The sequence below is a fragment of the Aotus nancymaae genome, unplaced genomic scaffold (assembly GCF_030222135.1).
Source record: "Aotus nancymaae isolate 86718 unplaced genomic scaffold, 86718_ANA_hifiasm-v0.15.2.pri h1tg000030l, whole genome shotgun sequence".
Taxonomy (NCBI): domain Eukaryota; kingdom Metazoa; phylum Chordata; class Mammalia; order Primates; family Aotidae; genus Aotus; species Aotus nancymaae.
In genome coordinates this window covers 2,012,048-2,033,897 of record NW_026988443.1, presented here as the reverse complement: position 1 = coordinate 2,033,897, position 21,850 = coordinate 2,012,048, and the positions used below count along the sequence as shown (strand labels likewise).

The window sequence follows — 21,850 nt, the reverse complement described above, 5'->3', positions numbered from 1 at the left end:
CATTATTATACCTCAGGAATTTAGTATTGACACTATACAATCTAATACTTAGTCTTGGCTCAAATTTATTGAAGTATCCCAAAAACGTACTTTATAGCATTTTTTAAATGTGTGACCCAATTAAGGAGCATGTATTACATTGAAAAAATGCTAACAAATGCTATTGTATTTAGCTGTTGTATTTCTTTAGTCTCTTTTAATCTAGTCATCCGTAATACTGACATTTTTAAAGAGTCCAGGCAAGTTGTCTTATAAATAGCCACAATTCAGCTTTGTGTGATTTCTTGTTCATATGTAGACTCATATTACATAACTTGGTAAGATGTTAGCACAAGGTGTACTTCCCATTGTGTCAAATCAAGAATGGCAACTAACATCAGTATGTCTCATTACTGGCTTCACCAATAGGTGAAGGTGCTACTGATGCTCCCTGTACTCCTAAGATCAGTAGCAGTTTTACATTTAATAATGTCACATTGTCCTTACCTAGAATATGTAAGGAAATGCTTTTAGTGATGTCAGCATTCAAGTGTGCTTAAAGAAGACTACTTCATAGTATCTCAGTGTTTTCTTTCTTTTTAAAATCCAACACATCAGTGATTTCAAACAGATAAATTATGTTCATGTAGAAGATACAATTTTTAAATCAGAAACATACATATGGGTCACTTTCAGAAAATTAATATTCAAAAAGTTAATCTTACTAATTATGTTTAAAATGTATTACCACTATGTGTTAGCATCCACATTCAGTGCTTTCTACATATAATGAAATAAATAAAAGAGAAATTTTGTATTGTTAAAACTATTTTTTTTACTTTATACAATTATTTCACTTACGACCAGACCTAATAACAGATACTTCACTGAAGTGCAGTGATAAAACCAGGAAACTGGGTAGGGGAAAAGAATTCTGACCCTGTTTCTATCATTAACTAGTTACATCATTTTGAACAAATTTGTTAGTACTCTGGGCTCTAATTTTATCATCTGCAAAATTTAGTCATCATCAGTTCTCTCCATGATTGAAACTAATCAAGTCAATGAGAGTGGGTAGGTAGTTCATTCTACTAATGACTAATGCTGATTTAGAAACCTAGAGATAAAAAGTTTTGGTCACAAAGTCATATAATCTTAGAACTGGTCTGATAAAAACTCTTAGAAAAATGAAAAAGTTTAGGTTAGGCATAGTGGCTCACATGTGTAATCCCAACACTTCAGGAGGCAGAGGCTGGCAGATCACCTGAGGTCAGGAGTTGCAGACCAGCCTGGACAACATGGTAAAACCCTGTCTCTACCAAAAGTACAAAAATTAGCCAGGTGTGGTAGTGCACGCCTGTAATCCCAGCTACTAGGGAGGCTGAGACAGAAGAATTGCTTGAACCCAAGGGGAAGAGGTTCCAGTGAGCCAAGGTTGTGCCACTGTACTCTAGCCTGGGCAACCTTGTCTCAAAAAAAAAAAAAAGAAAAGAAAAGAAAATGAAAAGGTTTAGAGGCCTAAAAAGGGATACGAGCAGTCAGAGGTCACACAGTGAGTCAGCAGCAGAGCCAAAAGATAGCTGCTCAGTTAGTCTTGGTCCTGCAAAAACCTCCTATCCACCCTTGAAGTTGCTAGGAGAACATATACCAGCTCACCTGTATGCAAGAGCCAAAGCCCAGGCCCCAGCAGCACAGTATAGGCTGTCCTGGATCTTGGCCTTCTGGTCACCACCGCATGTTTTAGTGGGAAAGAGACCTGTAGTTGGACTTTGATACAGCAGCAATGTTGACTTGACTGCAATTGAAGGCAAGACAAAGAATGAATTGTACAGCCAGTGACTTTTCTTGGGCTAAATGTTTTAATCTTCTTTGGTTTCCTCATCCCACTTCTGACGATTTTGTTTCTAAACTTGCTATAGTATAAAACTTCTGAAGATGTGGAAACAATTTCATGTTACTCTAGCGTTAGTGGGAATCCACCCTACATAAAGAAGTCTTTCCAGATTTTAGGAAAGGACTCAGCTAATTAGGACTTAAAAAGCTTTTAGCACTTCCCTGGTAATGTCAATTTGTGTTAGATATCTTATTAGTACAAATAAGGTACAGAGGGGAAAAAAAGATCAACCAGAACACTAAGTATAATATTTTTAAAAAATCAGTTCAACAGGGAAACTTAAAGCAAATGCACAAGAAAGAGTAGCACACATTTGCGAAATCACAAAGCACCTCAACTGCTACAGTAAATGATCAACAACGTAGGAAGGGCGAGGGGAAGATCACAGAACAGGCCGGAATCCTGTGTTTCACCGATGACTAAATTGTTCCTGGTCTTCAGAGGAGTGTACGGTATTTATTTTACTTTATTGTACAGGTTAGGAGAATGTTTAACATTTTAAAACGGAATTCCACCCATATATAACATGAACACAGAAGCAAGTAAATAATTTTTTGTGAACATTTCACTTAAATAAGTCTGAAATTAATGTTTAATTATCTTTTATAAATGAGCTCTAAAATAGGAAAACACATACACTAAAATTACACTTACGAAAAGCTATTTTATTGTTATCTAACTATAAATGGATGGGTAACATTTTTCCTAAAATACATTACATTAACCTTATCTAGATTGGCAACTACTTTTTTGTTTTGAGACAGGGTCTCGCTCTATAACCCAGGCTGGAGTGCAGTGCCATGATCATAAGCTCACTGCAGCCTCTAACCCCTGGGCTTCAGTGATTCTCCCAACTTAACCTTCTAAGTAGCTGGGTCTACAGGCACTTGCTACCATGCCAGGCTAATTTTTAAACTTTTTGTAGAGATGGAGGGCTTGTTATGTTGCCCAGGCTGGTCTCAAACTCTTGGTTTCAAGAGACCTCCCATCTTGGTCTCCTAAAGTGCCAGGATTGCAAGCATGGGAGATCACATCCAGCTATGTTATTTACTTTTTAGGATAGTTTTTCAAAGGTCAAAAACACTCTGTTCTGTTACAGAGATTACAGAATTAAAATTTCTTTCTGTTTTTCTCAGACTAAATTGATCTTATCATAATCAATTCTTTTAGAAAACCAAGGTATTTATTATTTTTCCCAGTATAAAGAATTAGTCCTAGAAGTCCAAAATACACAATTGACATTAAAAAATATATATATTTAGTTCTCTTTAGGTAGTTATTGCCAAAAAGATAATAAAACAGGCAACTTAATGGATGCAAGAATCTTGACCAAAATAAGTGAAATTGAAGTTTCATATAAAGTTGAAATAGACAAAAAATCTGTTATCTTAAGGGGAGAGAAAACAAATTTTATGTTTTCAGCCATACTAGTACAAGTAAATGGCATAAAATGTAAACGGACAAAAAGATTAATAGGCATTCTAATATATGGCCTGACAAACAAAGAGGAGTCCCATATACACATATCTGAAAGCTGCTTACTTACACTGAAAACAAAATTTGCAAGGCTGATCCTGGAAAAACAAAATAAAACAAACAAAAACCAGGGCTCTGATATTAATAATACTAACCTGTGATTATCTCTTGTACCTTAGCAAATTAGAAACGGATATAAAAAGTTTAGGACTATCTGGAAACCATTTTTAGGTAAATGAGCAAATTAATACTTGTGTGAAATATTTGTGTATTAATCAAAAAACATCCTTAAGGTCTCAAATCTGGTAATGTTTAGGAAGATTTAAAAGACACAGAAGATATTGGTGACAATTTTAAAATTATTCAAGGGCCAGATATGATCTGCCAGATTCCTTTTATAGTCCTGGTATCAATATACTATTGGAATATAGAGCTGCTTAAGCATTGAAAGTACTCCAACATCCCAATGACAGAACAATATTACCCATATACCATATATGACTTAACTAGGGCAGAGGCAATACTAATTGCAGCTACCTAAGGACAGTTTTCCTCAGGTTTTGCTCACCAATTCTGTAATAATGATCCAATTTATCCCAGAGAGTTTCATTATCAGGTCTTGGAAGATTAATGCTTTTAAGAGGTTCATAAACTGAGCCTAAAAGAAAAAATAAAAACCCATCAAATTCAGTCATTTTCACAAAGATAAAGAAATATTCTAAACAAATGAAGAAGCAATACTTAATCTAATTTCCATTGTTTTATGGGAAGTACCATACTTTACTACTTGTAAAACTTTTTGATGGGGGAACAAGAGGGAATAAAGTACCTTTGACAATAAATACAGAAGAGCTTGAAATGTCATGGAATAGTCCCAGCACTCAATCCAACTAACTGATGTGTGTACGGTCTGAACAACTCAGTATCACTAATACTCATGTGGGGGCCATTTGTCAATAGATTCTAGTTATTAAGAAATATGTCTAATTTTGTGACCACAAATCCAAACAATTCCTTATGCTAATGTTTCATCATACATTTTTTTCTCAAATGATTATACCCCGAAACCCTCCAGGAAAGAAGATAATATTCACATACTCCAAGGCCATCCACTCCACGAATATTCAGCTAGGTTTCATGCTGAAATTCCTAATCTTCAACTTTCTCCCAGGTAGATGATATTCTTGCCTTATTATCTGGACTATAAGCAAATCATTTCTACTTCTCAGCCTTGAAAACTACTCCAAGGTGTTAGCAGAGTCAGCTGCTCAAAAGCTACAAAATACACAATAATCATGATAATTTGCCACAAAATGGATACAGAAAATTGTTCACTTGACTAGTGCACTTTCTCAACTGCTAACTGAAAGAAAGATATCTGAACCTTCAGCCATCAGACTAAGTACTGTCTCTCATTCTTGTTAAAAGCACTCAGAAATTATAAACATCTCAAGGTCACAATTAATCCACCTCTGGATTCAAGTAATGTATATCATATAGTCTAAGAACACAGCACAAAAATGAACCTACAATTTACCTAGTGGGAGAAATCACATTGGCATGAATTATGTTTCTGTTTTTAAAGAAAATTAAAGCCTTTATCCTCATAAAATTGCTATGTCCAACATGCTAGTTTAAAGTCAAGGTTTTGGGAAGCCTATATGTTTAGGCAGATAGTAACATTAAGAAGGAAGGAAAGAAAGGGCCTATACATTCAGGCAACAGTCTCGTTATCTTCTGTTGAAAAGATAGGTAATTTGTAGATAAGACATGCTCTGAGCGAAAAGAACATTTTCTTACAAGAGTATTCACAATGGCACCAACAGGAATGGTTCCATAGTGAGGAACAGAGAGACCTATCAACAGACGGAGCATCAGTACTCCTTGCCTGCTTCTGCACAGAAGGAAAAAACTCAGCCACACTCTAGCCATGTCCCTTGCCTTCCTGTATTCAACTAGTTCCATGCAGGTATAAGTATATGGGTAGCCTCAATCAGAAAGGAATATGCCACTGCTAGAACATAAGGTAATAAGCTCTAAGAGTTTATATACTCCCAGTGAAGCTCATCCACTATGAAAGAAAATAAATTAAGTACAGATAATCATAATTGATAAATTGTGCATATGTATATATAAAAATTAAAGGGGACACCTTTGCTGGAGTGGAAGAATCTGTTTTTATTTAGATCCCTATTAGTAGAGGTAGTATTTTGCTTTACATATGAAAAATAAACTACTAAGAGTATATAATTCCATTACAATTAGTTAAAAGATACATGTGCATATGCATATAGAATTGCAAAACTGAAATCAACCTCCATTACAATGGTAGGTAAATTGATTTTGAAAGATTGTTTTAACGATATTATATCTGATTTTAGATTTAAAAATATTTATTTATTTTTAAGACGGAATCTCGCTCTGTCGCCCAGGCTGGAGTACGGTGGCACAATCTCGACTCACTGCAACCTCCACCTCCCAGATTCAAGCGATTCTTCTGCCTCAGCTTCCCCATTAGCTGGGACTACAGGCGTATGCCACCACGCCCAGCTAATTTTTTGTATTTTTAGCAGAGATGGGGCTTCACCGTGTTAGCCAGGATGGTCTTAATTTCCTGACCTCGGGATCCACCTGCCTTGGCCTCCCAAAGTGCTGGGATTACAGGCATTAGCCACCATGCCCAGTGTCTAGAAATACTTATTTTTAAAAGTGCTAGAGTATTTAAGACCAAAGGGACTACAGTGATTCTGTCATCTAATTTTTCTAAAAACAGGGAAAAATGGAGTTTTATTAGAGGCAACACTAAATGAACAAAGGGAAAATCAGACTTCTCAAGAAAATAAGTATCTACTCAGTAAGAGGTAAAAGAGGAGATGTTCAAAATGTAGCAGAAAAGGGTAAAAGTAAAATCATCTAAACTATACAAAGAACGCCCATGGTAAGTCAGGAACAGCCTGGTTAGATAAATGTTATTATTTTAGTGATCACCATTGTATTGTTTCTAAAGTAACTGCATAAAATTAAATAAGGATATTCCAAACAATTTATGGTAAAAAAAAATACCACAAATCTAAGTCAAAGGAAAAGTAATCAATGTTAACATTTCAAACAAAGATAGGACATCTGGAAAGCATAAGTGCCAGTAAAAATGTGGAGAGAGCAATTAACAGAGCATGAATTCCAAAAGCAAATTAAGGAGATGTGAAATAACAGAAAATTCTACTAAATGATTAGAGTTCCAACTGAAATGAAATTGTAAAATGTTAATTTTTCTTTTCTATGTTTTTCCCATTTGAATTATGTCTATATACAAACATCGCAAGGTAAAATAAAACTTATCACTGAGAGAAGAAAAATAGCTCAGAGCAGACTGAGCTAGGTGAGGTATGCAAAACTTATCGGGCCCAGTAAGACAAGAGTATGGGATTTCAATCACACCTTCTCTCCTCTGTACCCACGCCCAAGGGCCATGTTTACGGGCATTTTTGTTCCTGACTAGCTGCCTTACCCATTATCTTCCTGTTCCTGGAATTTGTGATACAAAGAACAATATATAGCTAATCAATAGCTTGTTATTTTAATATAAGTTATTGGTAAACACCTTAGAAGCTGCCTCTTCTTTCCTTTAAAATCCACCTGTAACTGATGCTAATCAGAGTATATACTCAGGGCAGCTTCTATCTATGCTTCCACATAGCCACCTCAAGCTTTAGGCTTGAAGAACCTCTATACTGAATCACATTTTCTGAAAGTAGTTATTTAAGGGTGACATTTTGGCACTCCAGATGGGACCCGAAGTGGACCTCCAGAAATCCCCACTGCACTTTACCAGCAATCGGCACCTTGGCACCAATGCGATGAGTCGTCATTCACCCAACCTTGCCAAAGTCTGCAGGATTCTCTGGTAATGCCGCTGCTGGGATCTGAATCCTCCCAGCTTGATTGAGGATTAAGACTTTATTCAACTCATATACATTCTTAACTCGCTGGGGTTGGAATGAAGCTCTATAAAAGGTTAAGAGTTTCATTTGTAATTCTCTAGAGATCTGTTGACCTCAGATTTGTGACTTTCATTTTTCTCTGAGGTTAAGGTTTTATTTCAAACTACTAATTGGAGTTTTTCAACCTTTTCTATAGTTTAAACTTTGGTCTTTGAAAAGAGGAAGTGAATCTTTGTGGCTTAAGTGAAAAACTTGTAATTTTAAAAACTGGTTAGATTCTGAAGCTTGGTTCAATTGTCCTAAAATGTTCTTGAGTGACCAAAACAACAAAAGACCCTCTATGTGTCCCACTAAGTTTCTGGTTATTCAGAAGGAAAATGAAAATTATGGACAACAATATCTCTAAAACCTAGACTTCTTCCTTAAAGAGTGACCCACCATTAGAAACACCAGCTGTATTTATATTTAACGCTTTTGGTGCTTCTTCATGCTAACATTTAGAAAACTGGTCACAAATAACTAAAGATGACCCCAAATTACAATGGTCAAAATAGTGTATTTTAAAATACCTCAACTAGTTTACATGTGCTCTCAATTTTAAAAAGCTAGCTCTAAAATAAAAATAACTGGGAGAGATATTTTCAATACTTAGAAGCTTCTAAAAGAGGTTCTGACAAAGTTATATATTTGCAAAAGGAAAATATAAAATAGTATGAAGTGATTTTTAAAATGAAAAATGCTGCTGAAATTGTTCCTCCTCCTCTTTCTGTTTATTCTTTATTCTAACTGCTCTTCCCTTTCTCCCTCCTACTCTTGGTGTACTGGCATCATTTCAAGAATGAGACAGCCAAGTATAAAGAGATCCCAGAGAACCTCCAACTGGCCTGCACTCTGGGAGGAGTGTGCAATGGGGTGGAGCCTCTGGAAGTTCACACTGTTTGCCAGAGGGAGGAGCCTGGCCTCCTCAGTTCCAGGGTGGTATCTAGGATTCAATCTATGAGGTGGGAAGCTAGCTAGCAGGACTTTCTCTTTGCTGAGAGCCCCTGTTTCCCTTTGTTTTCCGTTTTGTCCATTTTTCTCACCCTTTAAAAAGCCTGTGAGCCTAATCTCTCATGGTCCTGTAACAAGGACCCCGCTTTTAAGTGAAACAAGGAGAAAGTCCTACAACAGGTTAGCACCCAAGGTGAGGCTTGAGAAAGGGTGAGATGTAAACCAAATCACTTTCTCTCTCATTTCTAAGCCTTTTCATCCCCAGACTTCTGAGGGTAGGGGAAACCATGCCCCTACCACCAACACTCCTGGATGTTGAGAAGCTCAGCCTCAGTCTCCAGGGCATCTTCCTTTCTTTTTTGGAACGGAAGGGCTAACAGCGGCTCCCCGCCCCCCTCCCCTCCCTGCCAGGGCTGGGGTGCATGAACCAAGGGTGCCCAATGGCAGGCAGCACTCCCTGCCTTGCATCCATGAAGCCTTCCCCTCCCCCAGCCAGGAGGTCCCACTCCCAAGGACAGGGATTAGGTCTTTCTCCTGGGTAGAGGAACCACTTGCATAAGAATAAGAACTTCCTCCTCAGGCATTTTAAACTGTTTTTTTCTTTCCTTTTCTCCACAAGGTCAGGAGTTGACTTAAATGAGCTTTTTTTTTTCTTTTAGAAAAACTAAGCTAGGAATTATAAGGATCACTGTTTATATTCTCTGTAGAATTTTAATTGTGAAAAAGGACTTGTGAGGCTGGTCTTAATCTGTAGCCAATCTAGTGTACTTTGCACATATTTCCATGGCAAACTTTGCAGCAGGCTTCCATCTTGTTTTATGTCCTTGCAAGCAAGACCTGCAACCACGTGGCAATGTTTTGTTCTAGGCTCACCATGCTAGGAGTTCAATCCTGCCTTAGGGAATGAGTTCTTTCTAGTTTGATTGCTGCATGGTCTTTGCCATTTTTTTTTGCTCCCTGCCCCTTCATGAGCTGCCTCGGATTTTCCTTTCTCTAAGCCCTTAGAAAAGTTTGAAAGCCAGAAATATCAGCCATTAGGCCTGGCTAAAGTCAGGTATTAAGAAATTTAAAAGGCCCTTATTAAAGAGTTCTCTGGCTAAAAGTCAGTTTAATTAAAAGTAGATATTCAAGCTCTAACAGCCTGGGACTCCTTAGAAAAAACAGGAGGCGCCAGATACCCCATTTTGCAAAAAAACTGTTTTTTTCATGAAACCCAGGAATTGGAAACAGATAAAGCCCTCTCCTAATTTAGGGTTCTGTTTTGGATTGTGTTGTCTGGAATTTTGACTTTTGGGGGTATCAGAAATTACTTCACATTATCAGAGAGAGACTGGCAAATGACAGGTCTTGAAACTACTGAATCTTCTTCTGTCTGCCTGTCTGTATAGCTTTATCTGTGTTGAGTGCGAGGTCTATAAAAAGAACTCTAACTAATTGGCCTAAAGGAAGGCAAGTGCTTGGATAAAATATATTTTAAAGGGAAGAAAACAGCTGTGGTACCTTTTAGTTCACATGATTTTAATCTTTGAGAAATAAAAACAGGCTTAAAGATTATTAGTAAAATGCAGATATCATCAAAATGTAAATAGGTGGACTAAATTAGGCAGGTTAGATACTAGGCTCACTAAATGTATTAAGGTTATAAACCGCCTTTTGGGTTTTAAGAACTATCTGCCTTGCCTGATCCACAACTGGTAAGTCAATTGACATATAGACATAGTTTTATAACTTGCCAGGTTTTACATTAAAGTTAAATTTGCTAGGAGTTACCATTAAAACACCTAATTGAAACTACTGGAAATAGATATATATGCTAGATGTATAAGAACAACAAAATAAGCTGGGTACAGTGGCTCACACCTATAATTCTAGCACTTTGGGAGGTCGAGGTGGGTGGATCACAAGGTCAGGAGATTGAGACTAGCCTGGCCAACATGGTGAAACCCGGTCTCTACTAAAAATACAAAAAAATTAGCTGGGCATGCCTGCAGTCCCAGCTACTTGGGAAGCTGAGGCAGGAAAATTGCTTGAACCCAGGAGGCGGAGATTGCAGTCAGCCGAGATCACACCTGCACTACAGCCTGGATCTCTGTCTAAAAAAACAAAACAAAACAAAAGAACAACAAAATGTGTTATTAATGAAAAAGCATAAGAAGGTATGAAAATGTAAATTATTGCCTAGGGTTAAAGGATTGTTTTGAATTAGATAGGATAAAGCTGAAAGTTCAAACAAGCAGTGGAAGGACTGTGGAAATTAATCTTGCAGAGGAGGCTTTCTGTGTGAACATAATTGACTAGGTTCCGGGAGTTACTATGTGTTTTCTCTGTGGGTTGAGCATTGGAGTGAAAACACAACAGGGTACTCTTGGGGCACTGATCTGCCCTTTGGCAAATCTGTAAAGGGTTATAAAAGGTTTTTGCTTCATTAAAATTTCTGAGTCATCATTTTGACAAAATAAATAATGTATGGTAGTCTGGAATTCAATTTTATAACATCAAGTGTTTTAAACCTTTAACATATTTAACAGGCTTCCCAAAATCAAACTTCAGCTTCAAAATTGCCTTTCCTGACATTTGGCTTTTGGGAGGCTTCACAGGGCCCCTGGAACCTCCAGAAAAGAGGTAAACAGGATCATCTGACACGTTTAGTTACATGGAATTGCCAAAATAATGTTCAGTCTACATTAGATCATATTTTGAATAGTAATATTTGTTCCAAAACTATGGGATTTCTAAAATTCTAATGTGTATGTGCTAGCAATCATAATTAAGGTTATTATGTTAAGTTATTATAAACCACAAAGATAAACAAAGTTTTTTGTCAATTATGTTTCTAACTATAACTACCCTGGATATTTTGGCATTCACAGACAATTGTCTTCTTTCAACCCTTTTCAAAATATGGTATATAGTAAGTGACAGAACTTTGACAGGTGCTCTTAAGTACAGGTTTCTGATAACTTTGGAGATTGTAACATTGGAATAAAGAAAAAATGTACAGGACTCATAAAGAGCTGAAATGTTTATGAATATCAAGAAATCAAGAACTAAATGGATGATACTCAGAAAGCTAAAGCAATCTCTTTGACTTTTGCTTGAAATATTGCTAACACTTGTTTTGTTTTTCAGAGTGAAGGAAACTTATTTTAAACTATTTACAACTTCCAATAATTGAGTAAAGTATACTCCTGTGAACAAAATTTAGAGCATGTTGGAATCTCCACCTGATTCATCGAGATCCTGGAAACTATCTGTGAGTATTCTTAACTTATGGCAATATAGTTGTTTGTATTACTACAATAAGAATCTATTTTTCTTTTGCAACAGGACACAATTGGAGAAACTGGTTGTTTTACCAAGATTTCACTGGAAGGGTATGCTTCCCTTTAAAGAGTCAAGCTCAACTTGCATAGCTGATAAAAGTCCTGTGGTAAAAACTGGCCTCATACCATTACCTACGCAGTCCCTGTACAGGACTACTGACCTGTGGTCAGTAAAGAATGTCACTTTCTAACAGGCCTAGGTCCTCTAAATTTATCTTGGGACCTTAAGAGGAGGAGGTCACCCAACTAACAGGTATTTGAGGATATAAACCCATGGCTGGGCTCAGTTTTAAAAGGTCTTATCTGAGATTCCTTGTGGAACAGAATTCCATCAAAGTCAATCTAAAAAGCCTATGTAGAAATAGTTATTCTTGTTGCACTTTATGCAAATAATCAGGACAAGTATAAGACTAAAGTCTATTTTGCAAACAACTCAGTCCTATCATGTTTTTTTTTTGTTTTTTGAGATGGAGTTTCGCTCTTGTTACCCAGGCTGTAATGCGCGACCTCGGCTCACCGCAACCTCCACCTCCTGGGTTCAAGCACTCTTAAAATTTAACCTGAAAGACTGGTTCAGGCCATACCTGGAAAAGGGAGACAAACATGCCTCATTATACCTCTCTGGCATTAGCATCAGAACAGACTTTACATCTGATAAGAAACATTTTATAACCAATTCTCTCTGAAGCCTACTACCTGAAGGCTTCCTCTGCAAGTAAGAACTTTGGTCTCCATTTTTTGAGACAGAGTATCACTGTGTCGCCCAGGCTCCTCCTGGGTTCAAGAAATCCTCCCACCTCAGCCTCTGGGGCAGCTGGGACTACAGGCATGTGCCACCATACCTGGCTAATTTTTGTATTTTTTTATAGAAACAGAGTTTCACCATGTTGCCCGGGCTGGCAAAATCCTTTAGCTTAACTCAGACGTTCCTTTCTATTGATCCCAAACTCAACCAATTGTCAACCAGAAAACTGTTAAATTTTTCAAGTTGTCCCACCGTTCTGGACCCCAACAATGTATTTCTTAAATGTATCTGAAGTCTCATGTCTCCTTAGAATGTATAAAACCAGGCTGCACCCCCCTCACGCTGGGCACATGTTCTTAGGACCTTCTGAGGCTATATCATGGGCCATGGTCACTCATATTTGGCTCAGAATAAATCTCTTAAAATATTTTACAGAGTTTGATTATTTTTGTCAATAAGGGCATGAAATTTTAAACATATACATACTTAATACTCATAGTTGTAAAACAGAGGAAAATGCACATTTCCTAATTTTAAGATGCTACATACTAATAATTTTTTGAAGTGAAGAAAATGTATCACTAACAGAGCAAGTTTTATTTAAAAACTGATTCAAGTGTATAAATTCACAAGACAGGAAAACAGTTGTAATTAATATTTTGGTGCATTACTTTCAGGCATTTCTTTAAGCAAAAATTAGAAATATATGTAAAATTTGCCAACCATGAAATTGTAATATTTATGCTGTTTTTATCTTGGACATTAGTCCTTTTGTCCCTTACCTCACTACTAGTCCTTTTCTGTCCTCATTCCTAGATAACCATACTTTTCTCCATATTTACACAATCATAATCAAACAAAAATGCATAAATAAGGGAAGACTATTATTGCTTGTTTTGTGGAACAGGATCATGACACAGAGCCATCTTTATATCTTTCTCCTACCATTTAACATATACAGAAAGCAATCCAAGGTGATGGTTCTAATAGATGCTTTATATTCCATGACAGATAGTACAATTTATTCAACTATTCACCCATCATCTGTTTCTTGTTCTTACCATCATAAGCAATACTGCAAGAACATCTTCATACAAAGGTATAGCCAGTGGCGTGTTGGAGACAGCTAGTAGCAGTTGGAATGAGTATAACTATTAAATGTTTAGGAATTTTGGAAGTTGGTCGTATACCACAGTGTTGAAAAATAAATTTTATAAACTTGTAAATCAATGATTAAAACCAAAAGTAATAAATATTCAAAACTCATCACTTCCTAATTATTTTACTACATTTTACTATTATCTATGCCACTGAATTTATTTTTACCTGTATTTCTATAAATTGAAAATACCACATAATAGCATGTTACAACATATCTCTTCCCAAATCTTCATTTAGTGACATCACGTAGAATTGAGTAGTTGTAACAAAGACTAAATGGTCTACAAAGCCTAAGATATCTACTACTTGGCCCTTTATAGAAGAAGTCTGCCCATCTCTGATCTAAATTCCCAGAAGCAGTATTGAACTAAATAAGTATAATTTTTACAAAATAATGCCAAATTGCTTTTTTTTTTTTTTTGAAACGAAGTCTCACTCTGTTATCCAGGCTAGAGGTGGTGGCGTGATCTCTGCTTACTGCAATCTACACCCTCCCAGGTTCAAGTAATTCTCCTGCCTCAGCCTCCTCAGTAGCTGGGACTACAGGTGCACACCACCATGTCCGGCTAATTTATTTATTTTTAGTAGAGATGGGATTTCACCCATGTTTAACAGGATAGTCTCGATCTCTTGGCCTCGTGATCCGCCTGCCTTGGCCTCCCAAAGTGCTGGGATTACAGGCACGAGCCACTGTGACCGGCCACAAATTGCATTTTTTCAAAGGCTAAAACAATTCCCATTCCTATGAGAAGTTTTAAGTGTCCCATTCTTTTAAAAGGTTTTCCAAACTGTTACAAGTAAAATAGTATTTTATTTTTACTTAATTTTCCTTATTCATACTGGTAGTGATAATGAAAAAGGTCATTTAGATTTGCTTTTCTGTTACCTGTCTATGTCATTTTGCCATTTGCCGTTGTTTTGTTAGTCTTTTTGCTAGCTATTTCTAAAAGCTCTTTGTATATGTTTGCTATATATCTAACATTCCTATTGCAAACATTTCCCAAGCCTTCATTAGTATATCAATGTTGTAATATAAAAATTTTACTAGTCGGCCGGGCGCGGTGGCTCAAGCCTGTAATCCCAGCACTTTGGGAGGCGGAGGCGGGTGGATCACGAGGTCAAGAGATCGAGACCATCTGGTCAACATGGTGAAACCCCGTCTCTACTAATACAAAAAAAAAAATTAGCTGGGCACGGTGGCGCGTGTCTGTAATCCCAGCTACTCAGGAGGCTGAGGCAGGAGAATTGCCTGAACCCAGGAGGCGGAGGTTGCGGTGAGCCGAGATCGCGCCATTGCACTCCAGTCTGGGTATCAAGAGCGAAACTCCGTCTCAAAAAAAAAAAAAAAAAAAAAAAAAAAATTTACTAGTCAAATACATCTATCTTTTCTCATTTGGTTCTTGTTTTCTTGTCTGTTTAAAATGCTTTAAGTCAGGCTCTAGGTTATACATATATAGTCACCATGGTTTTCAGCTAGGATTTTTATCATATAAAAAAAAAAAAAAACAGGAATTGGGCATGGTGGCTCATGCCTGTAATCCCAGTTACTCAGGAGACTGAGGCAGAAGGATCACATGAGCCTAGGAGTTCAAGGCTGTAGTGTACTATCATGGCACCACTGATTCCAGCCTGGGCAACAGTGAGACTCCATCTCTAAAAATAAGATAAAATTGTGCTTTTAGGACAATTTGATCTATTGGGAATTTGTTTTCTAAACCACTTTTAAAATTTTCTTTAATATATTCTGTTGAGATAGGGTCTTGTGCTGTCACCTAGGCTAGAGTACAGTGGCGAGATCATAGCTCCCTGCAGCACTGACTTCCCAGCCTCAAGCAATGCTCCAACCTCAGACTCCCAAATAGCTGGACTATAGGCTCATGCCACCACATCTGGTTATAAAAACTTTTATAGAGATAGAGTTTTGCCATGTTGCCCAGGCTGGTCTCAAACTCCTGGATTTAAGTGATCCTCCTACTTCAGTCTCCCAAAGTGCTGGGATTACAGATGTGAGCCACCACACCTAGGCCTAAACCACATCTAAAATAAGTAGTGTACTCCATAATTCGGAAAAAGATCACATTGGTTCAATTTTTTTTTAGGTTACAAAATATTAAATGGAAAGATTCATCTATTTGGTTATAAGAAGAAAACATTCCAAGTCATAGAATTCAAATAGATCATTTCCTCTTGAAATAATAAAACATTTTCAAAAATGATATAAAACAAATTAGGCATTGAAGGAACATATCTCAAAAAAATAAGAGCCATTTATGACAAACTAGCAGCCAACATTATACTCAAAGGGCAAAAGCTAGAAGTATTCCCCTTGAGAACCAGGGCAAGACTATCTCTCTTTTCAGACAATATGATTTTATACCTAGAAAACCAAATAGTTTGTGTGCAAAGCCTCCTATAACTGATAAACAACTTCAGCCAAGCTTCAGGATACAAAAACCAATGTATAAAAATCATTAGCATTTCCAAACACCAATAACATCCAAACTGAGAGTCAAATCAAGAATGTAGCCAGGTACGGTGGCTCACACCTGTAATCTCAGCACTTTGGGAGGCTAAGGTGGGTGGATCACCTGAGGTCAGGAGTTGGAGACCAGTTTGGACAATATGATAAAACCTCATTTCTCCTAAAAATACAAAAATTAGCCAGACATAATGGCAGCCTCCTATAATCCCAGCTACTTGGGAGGCTGAGGCAGGAGAATTGCTTGAACCTGGGGTACAGAGGTTACAGTGAGCCAAGATCGTGCCATTGCACTCCAGCCTGGGCAACAGAGCAAGACTCTGGTTCAAACAAACAAACAAAAAGTCAAGAATGCAATCCCATTCACAATAGCCACAAAAAGAATTAATTACCTAGGAATACAGCTAACCAGAAAGGTAAAAGATTTCTACAATGAGAATTACAAAACACTGCTGAAAGAAATCCCAGATGACCCAAACATATGAAAAAGCATTCCATGCTTATGGATAGGAAGACTTAATACCATTAAGACAGTCATACTGATGGCTGGGTACGGGGGCTCGTGCCTGTAATCCCAGCACTTTGGGAGGCCGAGGTGGGCAAATCATGATGTCAGGAGATCAAGACTATACTGGCTAACACAGTGAAACCTCATCTCTACTAAAAGTACAAAAAATTAGCCAGGTGTGGTGGCACACGCCTATAGTCTCAGCTACTCGGGAGACTGAGTCAGGAGAATTGCTTGAACCCAGGAGGTAGAGGTTGCAGTGAGCCAAGATTGCACCACTGCACTTCAGCCTGGGCAATGGAGTGAGACTCCATCTCAAATAAAATAAATAAATAAAAATAACAGCCATACTGCCCAAAGCAATTTACAAATTAAAGGATACTCCTATCAAACTACCAATGACATTTTACACAGAATTAGAAAAAAAAATTTTTTTAATTCACATGGAACCAAAAAAGAGCCTGAAGAACCAAAGCAATCCTAAGAAAAGAACAAAGCTCGAGGCATCACACTACCTGAATTCAAATACACCACAAGGCAGCTACGGTAACCAAAACAACACGGTATTGGTATAAAAACAGACACATAGACCAATGGAACAGGCTAGAGAACCCAGAAATAAAGCTGCACACCTACAACCAACTGATCTTTGACAAAATTGAAGAAAACAAGCATTGGGGAAAGGACTCTGTATTCAATAAATGGTACTGGAATAAATGGCTAGCTATATGCAGAAGATTGAAACTGGATCCCTTTCTTTTACCATGTATAAAAATCAGCTCACAGTGGATTAAAGACTTAAATGTAAAACCTAAAACCTTAAAACCCCTAGAAGAAAAACTAGGAAATGCCATTCTGGACATAGGCCATGGCAAGATTTATAACAAAGAATCCAAATGCAATTGCAACAAAAACAAAAATGGACAACTGGAACCTAATTAAACTAAAGAGCTTCAACACAGCAAAAGAAACTATCAATAGAGCAAACAGACAACCTAGAGAATGGGAAAAAATATTTGCAAATTGTGCATCCAACAAAGGTCTAATATCCAGAATCTATAAGCAATTTAGACTAATTAATAAACAAAAACTAAACCACCCTATTAAAAAATGGGCAAAGGACATGAACAGATACTTCTCCAAAGAAGATGTACATGCAGCCAACAAGCATATGAATAAATGCTCAACCTAACAAATTATTAGAGAAATGCAATTCAGAACCACAATGAGATACTACCTCACACCAGTGAGAGTGGCTATTATCAAAAAGTCAAACAAATAACGGATGCTGGCAAAGCTACAGAAAAAAAGGGAACATTTATACACTGCTGGTGGGAATATAAATTATTTCAGTTACTCTGGAAAAAGAGTTTGGAGATTTCCCAAAGAACTTAGAACATAACTATCATTCAATCCAGCAACCCCATTTCTGGGTATATACTCAAAGGAATATAAATGATTCTACCATAAAGACACACACAGGTGTATATTCAATGCAGCCCTATTCACAATAGCAGTGTTATGGAATCAACCCAGGAGCCCATCAATGTTGGATTCATTAAAAAGTTGGTACCTATATACCATGAAATACTATGTAGCCATAAAAAAAAAAAAAAAAAGAAATCATGTCCTTTGCAGCAACATGGATGGAGCTGGAGGCTGTTATTCTAAGCAAATTAATGCAAAGACAGAAAACTAAATACCACATATGCTTGTTTATAAGTGGAAGTTAAACACTGAATACATGTAGACACAAAGAAGGGAACAATAGACATGGAGGCCTCTTTGAGGGTGGAAGGGTAGGAGGAGGGCGAAGACTGAAAAACTACCTATTGGGTACTATGCTTTTTACCTGGGTGATGAAATAACCTATATACCAAACCCCTGCAACACAAATTTACCCAAGTAACAAATCTGCACATGTACTCCATCAACCTAAAATAAAAGTTGGAAAGAAAAAATATATGTATAAAAACTCTAATATCTACTAATGTAACATTTGGCCTATATATGTTTTCTCACAGACATATATTTTAAGGCACGATTAATAGTTTAAGGCGCGATTTCAAACCTAACACAGACATATGATGTTTACAAATACCTTAGATAATAAAGCTTTATGGATAGTTGCATTAATGTCTGCAAAAATCCTCACTGCCTGAAGCAACATTCTGATTTAAAAAAACATTTTATATAGCACTCCCTACTGGATACTGACACTGGAAGTTAAGAATATTACACAAACAACTACTTTCAGATTTCTTTGGGTTTTGGCTTCTAGCAGAAAAATATACAAAATCTGTGAAAATAGAATCTTACCCTAGGGAAGGTATCAATCAGTGTCTACCATTTGTGTTTCATTAATGATTCTCTAATTTTGGGAACTGAGCAAGTTGAAGTTCACCAGTTCTAATGTTTCCAACTTTAGACTCTTCTCCTTCCTTAGCTAATGGTGATCAGATAATTTTCCAGACATGGGGCATGTAAAGAGTACTAATTTTTAAGAGTCAGGAACAAATCTCTGAAAGCATGAGGAGCACAATTTTTGAAGACTGCAGTACAGAGGTTAACAAACTAAGAAGAAAGTATGTGCAAAGAAGCAGTGAATAATCCAAATCCCTGGGCTAAGATGTTCCCCAAAAAGATAATCAAGAACTAAGCACAATCTGAAGATCTTTTATCATAGAGGGTAAAAGGATCCCACAGTTCCATGAGGTTTGTATATTCCTAGTACTCACACATGCACACAGGAGGGTGAGGAGGGCAGGTAGGTTGCAGACAGGGTGAGCATGGGAGAGCAGAGGAAAGAGACTTGTACATGAACATACAAGCTATCAGCAAACCACATCTGTGGCTTATTAGTAAATAATATTAAGACATTAATATTTGAGCTGCTGAGACAGCAAGCATCCCCACAGAACAAGAGTATATACATTTGTCTTACGACTCATCTATACAAGATACAATATATTTTCAAGCAATTTTGAAATTTAAATTACATCATCTTCAGGCAATAATTTTTTCTTATAATTCCCATTTACTCCTTCACTGATACAAACCAGAGAAAGGACAAGCCCCTCCAATACATTCTCAATTTTGTATCCCTAATGCTGGCACATAGGAGGTTTTCAGTAAGTAATTATGGACTGAACTGCGTGATCTACATGATGGGGGAGGCCTTCTTTTTTTTTTTTTTTGAGACGGAGTTTCGCTCTTGTTACCCAGGCTGGAGTGCAATGGCGCGATCTCGGCTCACCGCAAGCTCCGCCTCCTGGGTTCAGGCAATTCTCCTGCCTCAGCCTCCTGAGTAGCTGGGATTACAGGCACGCGCCACCATGCCCAGCTAATTTTTTGTATTAGTAGAGACGGGGTTTCACCATGTTGACCAGGATGGTCTTGATCTCTTGACCTCGTGATCCACCCGCCTCGGCCTCCCAAAGTGCTGGGATTACAGGCTTGAGGGGAGGCCTTCTTTAATTCCTACAGCAGAGTTAATTGTTCTGTCTTCTGCATCCTTAATCACAGTGCTTGTTTATCAAAAGTGGACACAATACATTTTATTTTCACCACTTGATTAATGTGTTATTTTCCATACTACTTTGGAAGATGATCAATGACAGGAACAATATCTGGTACATGGTAGGAGGCAGTAAATGTTTAGTAGCAAGGAGGAAAAAGTAGAGAAGCTGATGAAAATACGTTTCAGGAAACTTTTTTTTTCTTCTTACTACTTTTTTTTTTTTTTTAATCTTGTGTCAACCACTGACTTTCAACGAAAAGTGGTGAGGGACCAGGCATAGCGGCTCACGCCTGTAATCCCAGCACTTTGGGAGGCCAAGGCATGAGGATCGTTTGAGCCCAGGAGTTCCAGATCAGCCTTGGCAACATGGCGAAATCCCACCTCTACAAGAAAATTTAAAAATCAGCCAGGTATGCTGGTAAGCACCTATAGTCCCAGCTACTCAGGAGGCTGAGGTGGGAGGATCACTTGAGCCCAAGAGGCAGAGGTTGCAGTGAGCACAGATTACGCACCTGAACTCCAGCCTGGCGAAAGAGCGAGACTCTATCTCTAAATAAATAAATAAATACAACTAACCAAAGAAAGCAGTGAAGGAATTGCTCTGCTATGTATGAAATCCTGACCCAGAAGCAGTGTTTCAGGAAACTTTTGATGACCAGTTTGCAAATTTATTCTCACAGCCTACCCTATCTCCTGCTACTGCCCAACCCACATTCTCTGATTTAATGATGTAGTTCCACTTCCTCAGCAAGATTTCCATGATTAGACAAGTTGGAAAATTTGTCTTCCTCAATTTAGAAGGGATGCATCTTAACTTCTACAGTTAAAAAGATTTGAATACACTATACATAGATGCAGCACTGTAAGCATCTTCAAGACGACTGATACCTCCTTAAGAACAAAATAAAACTTAAACCGTGATTTATTTTCTGCACAGTTCCACCATGCACAGAAATTTATAACATTATGGAATAAATGCGCCCTCAATAGAGGAATAAATAAATAAACGATGACACCTTCATTCAATGAAGTAACAGTTTAAGGAAGAAGGTAGCTCTATATGTATTATGAAAGACTAAATAAACACAGTGTGGAAGAGTAATGTTATAGAACAAAACATGTTTAGCATGATCATAGGTATTGCAAAGCTAAGCAACAATAACTATATACGTATAAGGTTTGAAATGTATATGCATATATAGATGACTAAGTACTTTAAAACACCTAGAAGGATGCACACCGCATTGTTAAAAATGATTACCACTAGGGAAAGGAGTGTGATTTTTACTCTTTATAGTTCTGATTGTAAAAATATTATATGAAATTATATGCATTTACTACTTGTGCAATTTTTTAAATGGAAACAGGAAATTTGAATGCCTAACTACTTAGGCATTGCATAAGATAGTTTATATATATTATTCCATTTCTTCATCCTGACAAAGTTGTGAGACTGGTATCACAGCTTTGTCATACCAAATGGAAGCACGGAGAAGTTATTAAATGGCAGTCTGAATTTGAAAACAGGGCTCTGTGAAGACAAACTGTATATGTGCACTTTTCCTTACATCATAAAACCTCATAAAAAAATGCTTCACTGAGAAGTGTTGAGCCCTTGATCCTTGCTTTCATTTTCTGCTTTAAACAGGAGATTGCTCCAAAATTATTTGTATATGTATACATACATATATGTACTTTCACTTAACAACTCCTATTTATTATTACACTTCATTTGAACCCTCAAGATTTCAAGTCTACATTTCTCCATGATGGCTAGAAAGGTGGGTAAGAAACATACTTCACATGTAAGGTATGAAATGGCAAATATGAAATA

General features: G+C 37.2%; 1 protein-coding gene across 4 annotated transcripts in view; it reads right to left on the bottom strand.

The window, feature by feature from the left end:
* Positions 1 to 21,850, bottom strand: part of PHKB (phosphorylase kinase regulatory subunit beta) — a 250,538-nt gene that overhangs the window by 206,464 nt on the left and 22,224 nt on the right. For all 4 annotated transcript variants that reach the window (XM_064382997.1, XM_064382996.1, XM_064382998.1 and 1 more), the window contains 2 exons: positions 3,918 to 4,007; positions 1,636 to 1,774 (listed from right to left, as the gene is read on the bottom strand). In XM_064382997.1, the coding sequence (XP_064239067.1) occupies positions 1,636 to 1,774; positions 3,918 to 4,007 (229 nt within the window). The remainder of the gene's footprint in view (positions 1 to 1,635; positions 1,775 to 3,917; positions 4,008 to 21,850) is intronic.